We start from the raw sequence: 15,512 nt of genomic DNA on the forward strand, positions 1-15,512 counted from the left end.
CTGCTTCAGGGCCGGCACAAGGGGCATGAGTCCTCTCCGTGGCCCCCCAGACCTGCTTTAGAACCCCCCCAGGGCCACGAGCACTCCTGCAGCCGACCGTGACGGCGGCTGTAGCGTGGAAGCGGGTCCTGCCCTGCACCCATGAGTGGCGGCCTCCGTCCTGGACTGGGGACGGCGACAGCAGTGGCAGTAGTGGCACTGCCACGTGGCCCTGCTGCCATCTAGCGACATCCAGCTCGGCTCATCGGGGAGAGGGGGTCAACTCCCGTCGTGCAAGCCAGCGCCCTGCAGCGATGGGGCAGGCCCCCCAGGCAGGAACCAGCACCCCGCCGAGTTTTCGGTCTCACCCTACTGCAGCCTGGTATTAGGGGGCACCTTTGAATGCTCCAGCACCCCGCCCTGGGCCCCACCATGTCTTGAGGTGAGCGTTTGCGGCTGTTTCCACTACTTTTCCAAACACGATGTTTTCCCCGGCATCCCCCCTCGATACAATGCGCCGCAACCACCGGCGACAACCACACCGTGCCGGAGACACACACACACACACACAGCGCAGAACAGATGTGCGAGGCCCACGCCAGCTGTGCATCACTGTGGCAGATGTGCGGGACCCAGCACAGATGTGCAACGTCCGCCACGCACACGCCGCACCACTACGGACGGGCACTGACACCCACACATGCGGTGTGTGGCTCACACGTGCAACACCACACGCCCGTTCAGCAGCACCGCGCAGCAGGAACACGCCCAGCAGCCGCACACCTGCACGCAGGTGCGACACCCTCCGCCCTCCGCACACGTGCGCGCACACACGGCCGGAGGGGCGTGGCCAGCGCGCCGCTTATCAATGAAAGGCGCGGCCAGGGCGGCCACGCCCCTCAGCGCCCGCCAACCCTGCGCAGGCGCGCGCGGGGAGAAGCGTGGCCAGCGCGGAGGGAGTGCCCAATGGGAGGGCGTGGCCGCGCGGGCGCATGCGGAGGGCGTGGCCAGCGGTAAAGGTGTGGTCGAGAGGGGCGTGGCCCCGCGGCCCCGCCCGCCGCGGCCGCGCGCCGCCGGACTGGGCGCGATGGGCCCGGGCTGGCGGGCGGCATCGGCGGCGCTGGTGGCAGGCAGCGTGGCGATCTTCGGGGCACTGCGCCGGCTGGCCCTGGCCCTGCCACAGCCCGCCGCCGTACGAAGCCGTCCCGGCCGCGTCTGGCGCTGGAGGAATCTCCTCGTCTCTTTCGCACACTCCGTGCTGGCCGGGCTATGGGCCCTCTTCAGGTACCGGGCGTGAGGGTACGGGGCACGGTGCGCACGCTGCGAACTGGGCGCTCCTAGGGAGTGGGTAGGGGGTCCCCGTGTTCCCCGTCCCGGAGTCTAGGCTGACCCACTTCTTCCTCTCCCCACTCCCAGCCTCTGGCACTCTCCGGAGCTACTCTCCGACATCCAGGACGGCTACAGCGTCTCAGGGCACCTGCTGGTCTGCTTTTCCTCAGGTAAGGAACCAGGCAGGGCAATGGCCGCAGCCACGCCGCCGGACTTAGCCCACTCCCTGCTCAGCCTCGCCCGGTATGCTGGCTCCGGGCGAACCACCGGCTCAAGGGCTGGGCAGCTCCATGCCTCCTGCCTTAATCACGAGCGTGGAGACCACAGGCTGCCAACCCCCAGGGAATAGCCGTGTCTCCGTACCCAGACGGGGTGGAGGTGTTTCTGACACTTGAAGAACAGTCACACCACCCTCCTCCTCCTCACTGTTCCTCCTTTCCACAGCGGGTCACAGCACACAAGCCAGACTTTCTGAACGCTCTCCTTCATCCCACAGGCTACTTCATCCACGACACCCTTGACATCATCTTCAACCATCAGTCCCGGTCGTCTTGGGAGTACCTGGTGCACCATGCCATGGTGAGTATGGCCAGCACGGGGGGCTACCACACACGCCAGGGTTCAGCCCACCCAGGTTTCATGGGCTATGGTGGGGCGCGCTGGAGCCCTTCCCTCTGCCTCGCCCTGGCTGCCAGGTAGGTTCTGCATCAACAAGGCGAGGGCGCCTGGCGGGGCAGGACGTCTGCCAGCATCGGCTGCGAGTGCCTGGAGCCAGACAGGCTGCCGAGCTGGGAGGGGGAAGAGCTGGAGGTTTATCCCAGCACAGGGAGGTGTAACTGCTCCTGGGGGATCTGGCTTTCTGGACTGGTTTTCTCTAAGCTCAGATGACTGCTGGCATCTCTGGGTGTGGGGGAACAGCACTGTGCTGTGAGTGAGGGTAGGGAAGGACTTGCTTTCCCTAGGGCAAGGCGAGCTGACCCTGCTCTGTGTGTGTGTTTGTGTCCCAGGCCATCTCTGCCTTCGTCTCACTCATAGTCACCGGCCGCTTCCTGGTGGCAGCAGTGCTGCTGCTGCTGGTGGAGGTGAGCAACATCTTCCTCACGGTGCGCATGCTGCTGAAGATGAGCAACGTGCCTTCCCCAGCAGTCTACAAGGCCAATAAGTACATCAACCTGGTGATGTACTTCACCTTCCGCCTGGCGCCCCAGGCTTACCTCACCTGGTACTTCCTCCGCTACGTGGAGGTGCAGGGCCAGGGTGCCTTCCTCACTGCCAACCTCCTGCTGCTCGACGCCATGATCCTCATGTACTTCTCCCGCCTCCTCCGCTCTGATTTTTTCCCCTCCCTGCGCAAGGGCTCTGCAGGGAGAGATGTAGACGGTGAGAAGTTTCTGATAGACTGACACGTGTGCGCCGAGGGGGACCCGGGCTCCGACTCCTGGAAGTTTTTGGCTCTCCAAAGCTGCTCTGATGTGCCTTAGGGCTTGCTCCTTGGCCCCAGGCCCTGCCTTCACCCGCTCTGCTGCCTAAAAGCGCTTCCCTGCTGGACCAGCCCGACAGCTTCACTGAGCTGCGGGATGCTGCTGAAGCCAGAGGCACGGCCGATGGAGAAGCAGCCCAAGCCAGCTTCCCTGCAGGCAGCTGGAGGGCCAGGGGTGGCTGCGCTTCGCAGCTGATGGCCTGGAGGGGTTGCAAGGGAGGGGATGAGTCCCTCCCGTGGTGATGTGGGTGGTACATGCATTAAAATCGGTCTGTTTACTGCTGCTGCAGCACACCTGGGCTGGCTCTTCTGTGGGACAGAGCAGGTCGGGGACTCCCCCTGGGCCAGGGCTGTGGGAAAGGATGTGCCCCATCTCCAGAGGAGGGCTGGCACTTCTCAGGGAGGGAGAGGGCACGTTTCTGCTGCTCACTTTGTTCTAGGGACCTTTCAGCCTGCTGAATACTGCCAACCCAGTTGAGCCTTGAACAGTACAACTCTGTCCCTTGCACGGATGGGTTCCTCTGCTCTTCCAGAGACTCAGGGCTGTGCAGGGAACAGTTGAAGAGAACCAGGAGAGTTATTGAGGCTTGTGGCAGTGCCTGACCTGCCTGCCTCCATCCTGGCGGTGAGGAGCCTGGCTGGGCTGCGTGACTCACCCAGCTGCCACGTGAAGTGGAGCTGGCATAGAAAAGCCATGTGAGGCTAAAGGCTCTTCCTGGAATATTGCTGCATGCTTGCATGCCCCTGGAGCAATCTTCACTGGCACAGTGCAGCTGCAGCCCTATGAGTATGCTGGGCCCTCTCCTGCAGCCACAGGACCAGGATGGTTCCAGCAGCTCTCCCAGAGGAGTGCAAGAAGAAGGGGGGTTCAGCTCCCTGGGAGAGTGGGGCCAGAACTGGCCCAGCAGGTCCTGTGGAGCACCAGAGAGGCAAATCCTGCTGATGTGACAGTTCCAGGATGGCACCAGATCGGCATTAACAGTGAGGCTTAGAGGGACTGCTGCCCAGCCCCTGCTCCAGGCAGGATCTGTCCCACCCGCCCCAGCACCTGCCCAGCTCAGGCAGAGACAGTCACTGCGGTTGAAAGAAGCCAGTGATTAAGGGGAGACAGTAGAGGATCACCTTTCCACCAGAGAGCCAGGAAACACCCTACAGGATCTGGATCCTGCTGGGACTCCCTGCTGTGCATTGACACCAGTCCTGGGAGCAGTCTGGCAGCTGGAACAGAGATGTGATAGCTGGGACAGTGTGGGCAGGGATTGATGCCAGCTCCAAACCCACTACCTTGTCCCTCCTTGCTCAAAGCAGAGCTCAGCAGCCTTAGCAGGGCACAGCCTTGCTCTCAGCAGCAATGCATCTGCAATCACCCCACACAACTAAGCCCAAATGTTAATTTTCCCCACACCCCTATTGCTGCACACATTCCCCCTTGTCTCTCCACATGAAGCAGACATGGCTCTGTCCCAGCAGGTCACAGCCTCAGACCAGCCCACATTTCCCCTGTCCTTAAACCAGTGTGGAAAGCCAGGCATGACAAAACTTCCCAAAGGAGTGAGCACACTTCCCTGCTGGTCCCCTCCTGACTCCCAGCAGGAGCATCCCCCAGCAGTGCAGCTGTGGATCAGGCAGGCTGCCAGCCAAGAGCAAGAGGCAAGTGGAGTGCCAGGGCAGCACCAGTGGGCTAAGCTGAGGTAAGGCCAGGACTGACTGCAAGTCATGCTGATGTGGAATCTCTCCCAGCCTCTAGCTGCAGCACTCCAGGCTCTCCAGACCAAATCCGTGCCCAGCAATGACAGCAGCTTTGCTACAAGAGGGGCAACTTCTCTCGCATCTTTCTTGGGGCGACTACGTGTGAAAAGGTGGCCTGGGAACCCTGGTGCTATGCATCCACAGGGAAGAGGCTGGGTTGGTGGTGCCAGGGAAGCAGCACTCCTCCCTCCAGGCAGTTTTTCATCCCTTACAGCAGGCAGGGAGACCCTCCTGCCCATGTCCCCCAAGCCCAAGAGAGGGGTGTCAAGCCAGGGCCACACAACCCAGCACAAATCTCCACCTGAATCCTTAGTGTAGCTCCTGCTTTCCATCCACCATTGTGCTGGGAATCTGTCACCCTCCACAAGAGGCCTGAAGGAACTAGGTGTCCCACCGTTCAAAGAGCCCAATTACCCAATCAATATTTGGTCATGGCTTTAATCATCTTTCTCAGTCAAGTTTAAGTATGTACTTAAGCTCAAGTACCCTGAAGACTTTTCCACAATTCCCCCATTCCCTGCTCACCCAGTGCTCCATGTTCTCCTGAATCCAAACACTCTAAGAGCTGGTTTCTACAGACTTAAAAGCCAAACATTGCACAGGCAGCAACAGCAGCATTTAGAAACAGCCCTGAGGACAGCGAACCCTGTGAGGAACAGTAACAGGGAAACTCACACTGCAAGCACATGGAGCAGATTGTGCCAGAAAAACCCACAAAGCCTCTGCTGCTGGATGAAGCAGGAGGTTTCCAAGTGAACCTGCAGCATAAGCAGAGAGCTGATACACTGGGGAAATGGTGTGACAGGTCACTTGTGTCACATCAGAGCCACTGACAGGTTTTTGTTGTGGCCACCCGTGGTCTGCTCCACAAGGAAGCAACGCAGGACACCCAAAACAATGATCACAAACACATCCTAATTATGCTGTGCAAGAAAATGCAAGAGACACAAGAGGTCTGGGGGTAAATGTACATATTTGAGATTTAGGTGTCACCTCATGTTCACAGGATCCCAGACACTCTCTGAGTAGGGGAGCACTGCTCCTGCATGACTCTCTCATGGAGCAGTCAGCTCTGTCCACCCACTGCTATGAAGGGAAGTTTAATGAAATGAAGGCCCAAAAGTTTGCTGGGTGCTCTGTTTCACACAAGCTGTGCTGTCACAAATCACAAGAGCTCTCAGTGGTGTGACAATGTTTATTTGTCTGTACACTCCTCAGCAGATGCAGTTTAGATGATTCCAATCTGGAAAGAAGCAAAGCATGTTAAAACAGATGTTACGGTGGCAGAAAGGCAGAGCCTCCACCACTGACATCGCTGCACCTCCCCAGGATTCCTGGCCTCCAAGGCATCGTCCTCCCAGATCTGCCCAAGAGCTTTATACAACCACTTTGTGCTGTACACTCCCCTACTCCACTTTGTATGTACCACCTCTGCCTCCTGTCTACCTCAACCACAGTGGGGACTGAACTGACTCAAGACTCAGATCCTGTCTGGCTACAAGGCCATAAAAGTGCTACCACACTTGAAGCACAAGTACCTCATGAAGAAACTCAGGAAGAACAATCAGTGGAGGGGACATGAGACAAGCTGCAAAAAAAGCTTCCAAGTTTCAAAGACATCTCACCTTGTTGGCCACATCCAGTGCATCATAATCTGGAGCCAGTCGGACGTAAGCTTTCTTCTCTCCATCAGGCCTAGAAAGGAACAGGAGGCATCAGAACAGAGGAACTTCTTCCCTGTGCTCCACATTCCTGCAATTCCCATGTGCATCAGTGGTTCCTTTGGAAACATCACATTACTCAGTAGAATTAAAGTTTACATCATTTGCACAGGACTCCCTGGGTGCCAGAAGTGCTCCCTAAAGAGGCAAAGAGCCCCCTGAAGAAACCAACCCTCTGGTCTGCCAACATTTCCCACTTCCACCACATATGCTGAATCTCACACATGTTCCCATTTTCTGCTAAAATTAAGCACCTCACATCCACCAGGGACCTGTTCTCCCCATTCTCACCTAATCAATGTGTTGACCTTGGCCACATCAATATCATACAGCTTCTTGACAGCCTGTTTGATCTGGTGCTTGTTTGCCTTGACATCCACAATGAACACCAGAGTGTTATTATCCTCAATCTTCTTCATTGCTGATTCTGTGGTCAGAGGGAACTTGATAATGGCATAATGGTCCAGCCTGCAAGAGAGGTCCTATGATTAAAGAGAGGGATGGCAGGTGCTCCTCTACATTTCAGGGGCTTTCTTTGGGGTGCATCAGTCACCTAAGGTTATAATCACAAACTCTCAGGCTTTGGTCGCTTAAAATCATCACCTGCATCCCAAACCAAGAGGACCCCACACCAGCCCATTCATGGGGCTGCTCCCAAGCCCCAAACTCCCCAGCAGGGCAGAGCCCCACACCCCACACATACTTGTTTCTCCGTGGGGCGCTCTTCCGGGGGTATTTGGGCTGCCTCCGCAGCCGCAGCGTCTTGGGCCTGCGGAAAGTGGGTGACGTGCGGATCTTTTTCTTCTTGTGACTATGGACCCCCTTCAGGACGGCCTTCTTGGCCTTCAGTGCCTTTGCCTTCGCCTCTGTCTTCGGAGGCACAGCTATGAGGAGAGCTCAGTCAGCACCACAAGGATCTGTAGGGTCGGGATGTGCTCCCCAGCCCAGCATGGCTTCCCCTGATCAATGAGCAGGAGCTCACCCAGTGGCCCGCGCTCCCTCATCCAGCCAATAGGAGCCCCAAAACGCCCAACCGAGTTAAAAGTCTCTCGTTTCTGTGCGGGGAAAGACATTTTTTCCTCTCCACGTATGAGTCCACGCATCGAGATGGGAATATCCCCTACCTCCCTCAGACAACCCGGCAGGCCTGTCCCGCCACCTCCACGTGCCCGCACCCAACACAGCGCTGGAACCCTGCATCACTCCTCACTTCGCTCAGCCCGATCTCCCCACATACACCAGCACCCCTCGGGGTCCCACACGCCGCCCCGCGCCCCCAACACAGACCCAGAGCTCAGCGCCCTCACCCTCCTTCTTCGCCTTGGGCGCCATCTTGGCCAGGCGGAAACCGAAAGGGGTCTCCCCTGCCGCGCCGCACGGGCTTATACCCCCAAATCTCGCGGGAGAAAGACGGAATCCTCATTACCCCGCCTCCCCAACTCTCGCGACATCTTCGGAGCATGCCGGTAGTAGTAGTACTTATTAGCAGATTCGTCCGCGCACGCGCAGCGGTGGTCCGCGCGCCGTAGGGCATCTTGGGAGTTGTAGTCTGACACGCTGCTCTCCCTCCCCGCCGTCGTGGCGGTGCGGGACCGGGGTGAGCTCAGGGGTGGCGGAGGATTACCGTGGTCCCGTTGAGGTGGTAGCAGCTCAATGGCTCAGTTCCGGAGTAACCGGCGTCCTGGCCCCTCCCACGCCCCCTAACGGGGGCATGGGAGGGGCCAGGACGCCGGTTACTCCGGGACTGGGCGTGAAGCACCGAGCACCGCTACCGGCGCTGGGAGGCTCGTGGTAACGGGGACACCCCGCTTCATTCCCTGGCCGTGGGGACAAGGACGAGGCGGGGAGAGCTTAATCTTGGACTGGGATGAGGCGAGGGGACCGTGGAGTCCGTGCACGGCGGATACGGGACGGGGGAGGACACGGAGATGGGGATGGGTGGGACTTGGGGACAGATACACTGCGAGGCACGGGGACAGCGATAACCTGGGATGGCTGTGGGGACAGATGGACACGGGGATGGATGGAACATGGGGACAGTGGTAGCCGCCTGGGTAGGAATGTGGGGGCGGTGACACACGGGGACGGCTATATCCCGGGATGTGGGACAGCCACACCTGAAGGCAGGGGGACAGTGATTTCCTGGGATGGCACACTCGGGATGTGGGGATGGCTGGGACACGGGGACAGTTGTGCCCCAGAGTGTGAGGACAGCCACAGTAAAGGGGCTCGAGGTGGCAGGGATGTGGGGACAGCCTTCCGTGGTGACGTGGGGAATCAGGACACAGAGACAACCATGTCCTGGGAAAGCGGAGACTGTTGGGATAACGGGACAGCCCCAGCTGGGGACATGGGGACTACCACGTTCCAGAAAGGCTGTTCATGGGGACAACTGTGACACGGGGACATCGCCACTCCTTGTTTTCTCTGTCCCCAGACCTCACGGTGACCCTCATCCCATCCCTGCTCCCCCGGCCACCCGCGGACCATGAACGTGCTGGCTCCGGTCCGCAGGGACAGGGTCATCGCCGACCTGCCCCCGGTGAGCAGGGGGGACACACCAGCCTGGGGGTGACCTCGCCGAGCTCCGTGGTCACCGCGGTGTCCCTCTTTGTCCCCCTCGCAGTGTTTTCGGAAGGAGGCCGCCCTGCACACCCGCCCCGCCTTCCACCCCACAGTGGCCAGCGCCTGCCAGGAGGAGCGGACGGGCACCGTGGGGTCAGTCCGGCGTGCTTTGGGGTCCCCATTGTTGGGGTGAGGGGGGGTGACAAGGGGCCCGCCATCCCGCCGGCCGCGGGTGGGGGTCCCCGGCGTGGGCGCCGCGTGGCTGCCGGCGCTGCCCGGTGCCGAGCCCTGCGTCACGGCACTGGAATGCGGCGCGGGGGGGGACACGGGGGGAGCACGGGGCGGGGGCGGACACGGTGGTCCGGGATGAGCAGGGCCGGGATGCGGAGCGCTGCGGACACGGGGGGGCCGTGGGGTGATGCCCGCTCACCCCTAGAGCCCTTCTGCCCCCGGGGTGAGCCGGGGGGTGCCCTCCACCCTGCTGAGCCACGCGTCCCCCTCCTCGCTGCAGGTTCAAGATCTCCAAGATAATCGTGGTGGGAGACCTCTCGGTGGGGAAGACCTGCCTGATCAACCGGTAACGGGACACCCGGAGAGGCTTGAAGGGGGATGGCGAGTGGGGGGAGTGACCCCTCTGCCCCAGAGGGCAGCAGCACCTTGGGCTGAGCCCGGATCCAGCCAGACTCTGGTGCTGGGCGCTCCCGGGGGGTGAGGAGGGGGATACTGAGCACCCAAGGAGTTGGGCTGAGTGGGTCAGGGGATGTTGATACCCCCCTCACTCCCCCCCAGGTTTTGCAAGGACACTTTTGATAAGAACTACAAGGCGACCATTGGGGTGGATTTCGAGATGGAGCGGTTTGAGGTGCTGGGGGTGCCCTTCAGCCTGCAGCTGTGAGTAGGTACCAGCCCCCTCCCCACACATCCCTGCAATCCCCCCTCACCTCCCACATCCCTCCCAGGTGGGACACGGCTGGCCAGGAGCGTTTCAAGTGCATCGCCTCCACCTACTACCGGGGAGCACAGGGTGAGCTCCCCACTGCATCCCAGCTGCCCATCCCACAGTCCCTGTGCCCGTCTCACCCCTCCTTCCTCCCCCAGCCATCGTGATTGTCTTTGATGTCAACGATGTGGGGTCCCTGGAGCACACACGGTAGGTGACACATGACCCAGGGGTGGGTCCAGGAATGAGCCTGGGGGTTGGACAGAGAGGGGCTGTGGGGCTGCTGTGGTGTGTGAGCACAAGGGCTGTGCTCAGGCAACACTGGTGACAGTGGCTCCCACAGGCAGTGGCTGGCTGACGCCCTGAAGGAGAACGACCCATCCAACGTGATCCTCTTCTTGGTGGGGTCCAAGAAGGATTTGAGTGTGAGTGTGTCCCCCTCCTTGTGGGCAAACTATGCCCTGGCTGTCCCTGTCACCCACTGATGGCCGGCTCGGTTGGCAGACACCAGCACAGTACAGCCTGATGGAGAAGGACGCTCTCAAGGTGGCCCAGGAGATGCAGGCAGAGTACTGGGCTGTTTCCTCACTCACTGGTGAGTCCCAGCTGGGAGGGGGGATGAACATCCCAGCATCAGCCAAGCCAGGGGACACTCAGGGGGTCTCTTTCCATGGGGCAGGAGAGAACGTGCGGGATTTCTTCTTCCGAGTGGCAGCCCTGACCTTTGAGAGCAGCGTGCTGGCTGAGCTGGAACGTGGCAGCAACACCCGCAGGATCGGCGACACCGTGCGTGAGTAGCCCTGGCCAGCCCCACGTGGGTGTCCCCCTTGTTCCCCCCACACACCCACCATCCCTCCCTCCTCTGTCCCTCAGGGATCAGCAGCAAGGAGAGTGACCTGTACCTGTCAACGCCCCGCAAGAAACCCAAGTGCTGCCAATGAGGGGACAGCCCCAGCCCCCTCCGTGCTCACACCTCTGGACCAAAGAGGGGTGACCCCGGCCGGCCCTGAGGAGCCGTCCCTGCCACCCCCAGCCCCTCCCTGCCTGGGCACCCCTGGCTGGGGCAGGCAGGAGCACCCTTGTGGCTCCTGTAGCTATGCAAACCCAGGTACTGCTCGCAGGGGGAGATGCCCTCAGGCTCCCTTTTGTATTAATAAAATCTTTTTTTATGCTTTGTAAGAAAGGTGTGGGGCTGGGGGCAGGGGGCTAGGGCTGGTTGCGGGTCTCCCTATCCGTGGATGCAGCCCCCAGGCTCATGGGCAAGCAGGAGGATGGATGGCTGCCTCTGAGGACGAGTTCCTTCTTCCCCTGAGGAGCATCTCTGTCCTGCAGAGCCACCAGCCCTGTGTCCCTCAGGGGGCTGCAGGGGACACATGAGTTGCCAGTCCCACATCAGTCCCAGCCCAAGTGGTGCTGGTCAAAGTGGGGCTGCAGGTGGGGGGGGACACAGTGGGAGCACTTGTAGCGCTCCTGGATCCACTTCCCTCCCTCGCTGTTCTCCATGCAGATGGCAGCGACACCTGTGGGGACACACAGTGGGGCTCAGCACTGACCACCACAGCCTGTGGGAATGGTGGTCCCGCTGCACCCATGGGTGCACCCTGGGGTGCCCTCTCCTACCTGCCACAATCCCCCCCAGCTGCTCCACCAGCTCGATGGCTGCTCTCATGGTGCCCCCAGTTTCAACCCACTGGTCCACGAGAAGGATGCGCAGACCTGGAGGGGGCAGAGGCTGTGGAAGAGTGCCCCGTGCCCACACTGGCAGCCCCCCAAAAGGGGAGCACCCCACTGGCTCACCTGGTGAGATGGCGTCGGTGCGGACCTCCATCACCTTCTCCCGGCCCGAGTAGTCGGTGTAGGGCCGTGCCACTGTCTGCACACAGAGGTGCCCGGCTTTGCGGATAGCCAGGAAGCCTTTCTGCAGGGTGGCTGCAGCTGCAGCGCCTGGAGGTGGGCACAGCATTGTCAGGACCCCCAGGGACAAGGGATAGAGACCCTGCACTCACCTGTGGCCTGTGTCTTGCTCACCCAGGATGAAGCCCATGGCGTCGATGCCAGCCACCATGTCTATGGCATCTCCCTGGAAGGGCTGCAGAAGGTCGGCCACGCAGTCCTGCAAGCCCTGGGGGTAGAGGGAAGGTGCTGGGTGCCTGCAGCCCACCGTGGACACCCACAGCTGGGTACTCCAGCAGCCCACCCCAGCACCCCCGTGGGTGCCATCCACCCCGGCCACTGGGTACTTGCGGGTGGCAGTAGAGCCGGGAGGGATCCAGCCAGGCATAGTTGGGACCCTTGACGTTGGGGGCCATCAGTGCCAGGTACCAGCCCTTCTCCCGGGTGGCAGGGACGTGGCACAGGTCCATGCGTGGGGACTGCAGGCACTGCAAGCACTGAGCATGAAGGGGTGTGAGACTTCCCTCCCCTCCAGCCTCCCCAGGGCTCCCCATGGCCTGGTACCCCCCACCTACACCCACACGTGGCGCCCCAGGGCCCAGGGTTGCTGTTCCAGCTCCATACCTGGGTGCTGGTGGCAGGGCTGAGCGAGCGGGACCGTCACAGGAGCGTCACAGACAGCGACAGCTGAGCGGGGGCAGCCCCTGTGGCACTGGGCCAGTGCCCTTGGCCAGCTGGACACTGGGACAGTGCCAGGTACGAACCCTTCCCATGGGTCAGTGATGTCCCCCACTGGCTCTGTTGTCCCAGCCTGGCAGTGCTGTATTGGGGAGCAGCAGGGCTGTGGTGTTTGCACCCCATGTGGGTGCCTCCAACACCAGCTGCTTGTGCCAGTGTGGGTGGCACAGTGTGGTGCAAGAGTCAGCGAACCAGGGTGGTGCTCAGACGGATGTCCTGCTGTTTTGGGTGGTCTTGGGCAGCGCAGGGATTTTTTGAGGCCACGCACGTCCCCGTTAGGGTGTCCAGGCAATGTCCTGCCCTGCTGAGCGCTGGCTCCCAAAGCATCCCAGTGAGCCAGGGCTGTGTCCTGACTGTCAATGGGCTCCAAGGACAGGAGTTGGCCAGGAGGGACAGCCCCGGCAGTGCTCTGGGAATGCCGGTGTGGGCTGCCAGCCCGGCTGGGCGCCGGGCTCTGGGCTGTCCTGTAAAAGGCACATCTGCGGGATGGGATGCAGGGAACGTCCATGGAATGGGACGGACACGGGGATGCATCCATAGGGTGGGATGTGCGGATGTGGGGAGCATCCACGTGAAGGGACACGGGGATGCAGGGAGCATCTGTGAGCTGGGATCCCGAGGCTGCACAGAGCATCCATAGGATGGGACGCAGCGATGCAGGGAGCATCGTTCTCCCGTCGGGGGCCGCTCCGGGGCCGGGGGCTGTGCGGGGGCCGGTGCGTCACGGGGCGGGGGTTTGGGGCCGGCTCGTTACCGGCCCCGGCACATCACCCCACCGGCTGCCACAGCAACGGGGCCGGTCCCACCGGGAGGGGTGACCCCTTCCCCGCGGGCTGTCGGCGCGGGAGCAGCTGCAGCATCCCGGCTCTGCGGGACCCTCCGCACTGTGCCGGGCCGTGCCAAGCCGTGCCAAGCCGTGTCGGGCCGCCCCGCGTGGGCGGGCTGCGCCACTCTATAAGGCGGCCCCACGGCGGCGAGCGGCGCGGTGCCATGTGCGCCCCGGGGCTGCTCTGCCGCCTTCTCTTCCTCCTCCTCCTCTTCCTCCTGCTCCTGCTGCCACCTGCCCCCGGAGCGGCCCCGCCAGGACGGCCCCGCTCCCGCCGCGGGCTCACCTACCCCGGGACGCTGTGGTGTGGTGCGGGCAGCAACGCGGATAGCTACGAGCAGCTGGGTAAGGGAGGCAGGGATGCTGCCGCATGTATCATCCCATCCCATCCCATCCCATCCCATCCCATCCCATCCCATCCCATCCCATCCCATCCCATCCCATCCCATCCCATCCCATCCCATCCCATCCCATCCTCAACCCAGTGCTGCTCCATCCCAGCCCAGTCCAGTGCTGAGTCAGTCCTCACCAACCCTAATCCGGTCCCATCCCACTACTGGTTTACTCCAGCCCCTGTTCCCATACTAATTCAATCCCTGTCTGTCCCAGTTAAGTCCCCACCCATGCACCAGTCCAATCCCAGTTCATCTCTGCCTAGTCCCTGTCACAATCCTTTCTGGTGCTGGTACACTGTTGATCCACCCTCTGTCCCCAACCTACTCTGTGGTGCATCCTGCTGATACTCCAGTCCCCATCTCAATACTGGTCCACTCCCAGTTGCTATCTTGATCCCAGCCTAAACCCGCTCGTGGTCCAGCTCCAGGACCCCAGTCTAGTCCCAGTCTAATCCCCAATGTGGTATTGGTGGAGCCCAGTCCCCATCCCAGTGCCAGCCTTGTCCCCACTCAAGTGCTGATCCAGTTGAGCCCCAACCCATCCATTCTTACCTATCCCAGTATGATTCCAGGCGTGCACCAGTCTAATCTAATCCTGATCCTAGTCCTAGCCTAGCTCAACCCTAGCCCTGCATGTAAGCCCCCCAGCTCTGCCTGCAGCCCACGTTTCCCTGCAGGGGAGCACCGGGACACGGACCGGTGCTGCCGGGACCACGATCACTGCCAGCACGTCATCCACCCCTTCACCGTGCGCTACGGCTACCGCAACCTGCGCTGGCACACCATCAGCCACTGCGACTGTGACCACAGGTGAGCATCCCCAAACCTGCCCCGCGGCCCCCTGACATCCCCCGGGGGCTGCCAGCCCCCTGAGCCCCGCTCTGCCCCGGGCAGGTTGAAGGAGTGCCTGCGGCAGGTGAACGACACGGCCTCGCGCGTGGTGGGCCAGGCCTTTTTCAACGTCATCCAGGTGCCCTGCTTCGAGTTCACCTACAGGGAGGAGTGCGTGGAGCCCTATCTCTATGTCTGGTGAGTGTCCCCCTGCCCTGGCGACAGTCCCCCTGCCCGGGCTTGTCACACCCACCCTGTGGTGCCTCCTGAATTTTGGCAGGTGCAAGACGTACAACACGGTGGCCGTGGCGGTGCCCCGAGAGCCGGTGCTGTATGAATTTGGGGGGGAGCTCATCGACAGGGCAGCCAGGCCCAGGGGAGTCCCCTTGAGCCCCCCGTGGGGCAGCACAGGAGGAAGAACCCTCCCGGTGGATCGTCACACTGGGACAGCCCCCAAGGCAGTCAAGAAAGAGAGGAAGAGAAAAAAGGATAAGAAAAATAAGGGGAAAGGTCTGGAAAAGAAAGGTTCTTCTGAAAAGGGGTCACGGAGCCATCCTGCAGCTGCTGCCCCTGCTGATCCCTGGGTCCTGCTCCCATCCTTGGGGGAAGCATCCAACACCATCCTGAGTGATGGCCCAGCACGGGAGGGATGGGGCAGGGAGCCAGTGCCAGCCACTCCCTCCCCGGTCCCCACCCCCAGTGGGAAGAGGAGGAGGAAGGAGAGGAACAGAAAGAAGAGGCTGAAAAGTAAAACTGAGGCTGAGCCTGCACAAGAGCTGCTCTGAGTCGCCCCTGAGCCCTGCATGGCTGTGAAATAAATTTACATCTGCTCGAGCAGCCTCTGCTTTGTCTCTGTGGGGAAAAGGATGGAAGGATGGCACAGGGGGCAGCATCCAGGGGAAGTCCCAGGGCTGAGCTCATGGGAGAGGAACACCAAGAGCTGTCTGGGTATCCAGGGGTTTGAGCTGCTCCTCAATGGTCCCTGCAGTTCATGTCATTGTCCTGGCCCTGGGACACAGCTCTTGGCCACATGTTGGCACCAGGGTTGAGCCCCAGTTTTAGTTTC

At 61.3% G+C, this 15,512-nt stretch overlaps 4 protein-coding genes and 2 non-coding genes across 6 annotated transcripts; 2 read left to right on the forward strand and 4 right to left on the reverse strand.

The window, feature by feature from the left end:
• The first annotated feature begins 1,066 nt into the window (after window positions 1-1,066).
• On the forward strand, window positions 1,067-3,066 carry TLCD1 (TLC domain containing 1). The gene is made up of 4 exons (XM_062507103.1): window positions 1,067-1,263; window positions 1,396-1,478; window positions 1,805-1,887; window positions 2,316-3,066. The coding sequence occupies exons 1-4, from the start codon at window positions 1,067-1,069 to the stop codon at window positions 2,709-2,711; spliced, it is 759 nt and encodes a 252-aa protein (XP_062363087.1). The 3' UTR covers window positions 2,712-3,066.
• A 2,648-nt stretch (window positions 3,067-5,714) lies between these two features.
• Window positions 5,715-7,686, reverse strand: RPL23A (ribosomal protein L23a). Its single transcript, XM_062507109.1, has 5 exons — window positions 7,566-7,686; window positions 6,962-7,142; window positions 6,550-6,726; window positions 6,163-6,232; window positions 5,715-5,780 (listed from the first exon to the last, which is right to left on the reverse strand). The coding sequence occupies exons 1-5, from the start codon at window positions 7,588-7,590 to the stop codon at window positions 5,766-5,768; spliced, it is 468 nt and encodes a 155-aa protein (XP_062363093.1). The 5' UTR covers window positions 7,591-7,686; the 3' UTR covers window positions 5,715-5,765.
• LOC134052745 (small nucleolar RNA SNORD42) lies at window positions 6,303-6,368 on the reverse strand. The gene has a single exon (XR_009933897.1). It is a non-coding gene; the product is annotated as a small nucleolar RNA SNORD42 (small nucleolar RNA).
• Window positions 6,798-6,868, reverse strand: LOC134052733 (small nucleolar RNA Z17). Its single transcript, XR_009933885.1, has one exon. It is a non-coding gene; the product is annotated as a small nucleolar RNA Z17 (small nucleolar RNA).
• Window positions 7,687-8,746: 1,060 nt separating the features above from the next.
• RAB34 (RAB34, member RAS oncogene family) lies at window positions 8,747-10,704 on the forward strand. Its single transcript, XM_062507106.1, has 10 exons — window positions 8,747-8,800; window positions 8,885-8,976; window positions 9,335-9,400; window positions 9,613-9,714; window positions 9,783-9,847; window positions 9,922-9,973; window positions 10,107-10,188; window positions 10,268-10,358; window positions 10,443-10,553; window positions 10,637-10,704. The coding sequence occupies exons 1-10, from the start codon at window positions 8,747-8,749 to the stop codon at window positions 10,702-10,704; spliced, it is 783 nt and encodes a 260-aa protein (XP_062363090.1).
• A 451-nt stretch (window positions 10,705-11,155) lies between these two features.
• Window positions 11,156-12,126, reverse strand: LOC134052575 (adenine phosphoribosyltransferase-like). Its single transcript, XM_062507108.1, has 5 exons — window positions 12,004-12,126; window positions 11,792-11,885; window positions 11,561-11,707; window positions 11,384-11,479; window positions 11,156-11,283 (listed from the first exon to the last, which is right to left on the reverse strand). The coding sequence occupies exons 1-5, from the start codon at window positions 12,124-12,126 to the stop codon at window positions 11,156-11,158; spliced, it is 588 nt and encodes a 195-aa protein (XP_062363092.1).
• Window positions 12,127-15,512: the final 3,386 nt, after the last annotated feature.

The sequence above is a fragment of the Cinclus cinclus genome, chromosome 22, assembly GCF_963662255.1.
Source record: "Cinclus cinclus chromosome 22, bCinCin1.1, whole genome shotgun sequence".
Lineage (NCBI taxonomy): Eukaryota > Metazoa > Chordata > Aves > Passeriformes > Cinclidae > Cinclus > Cinclus cinclus.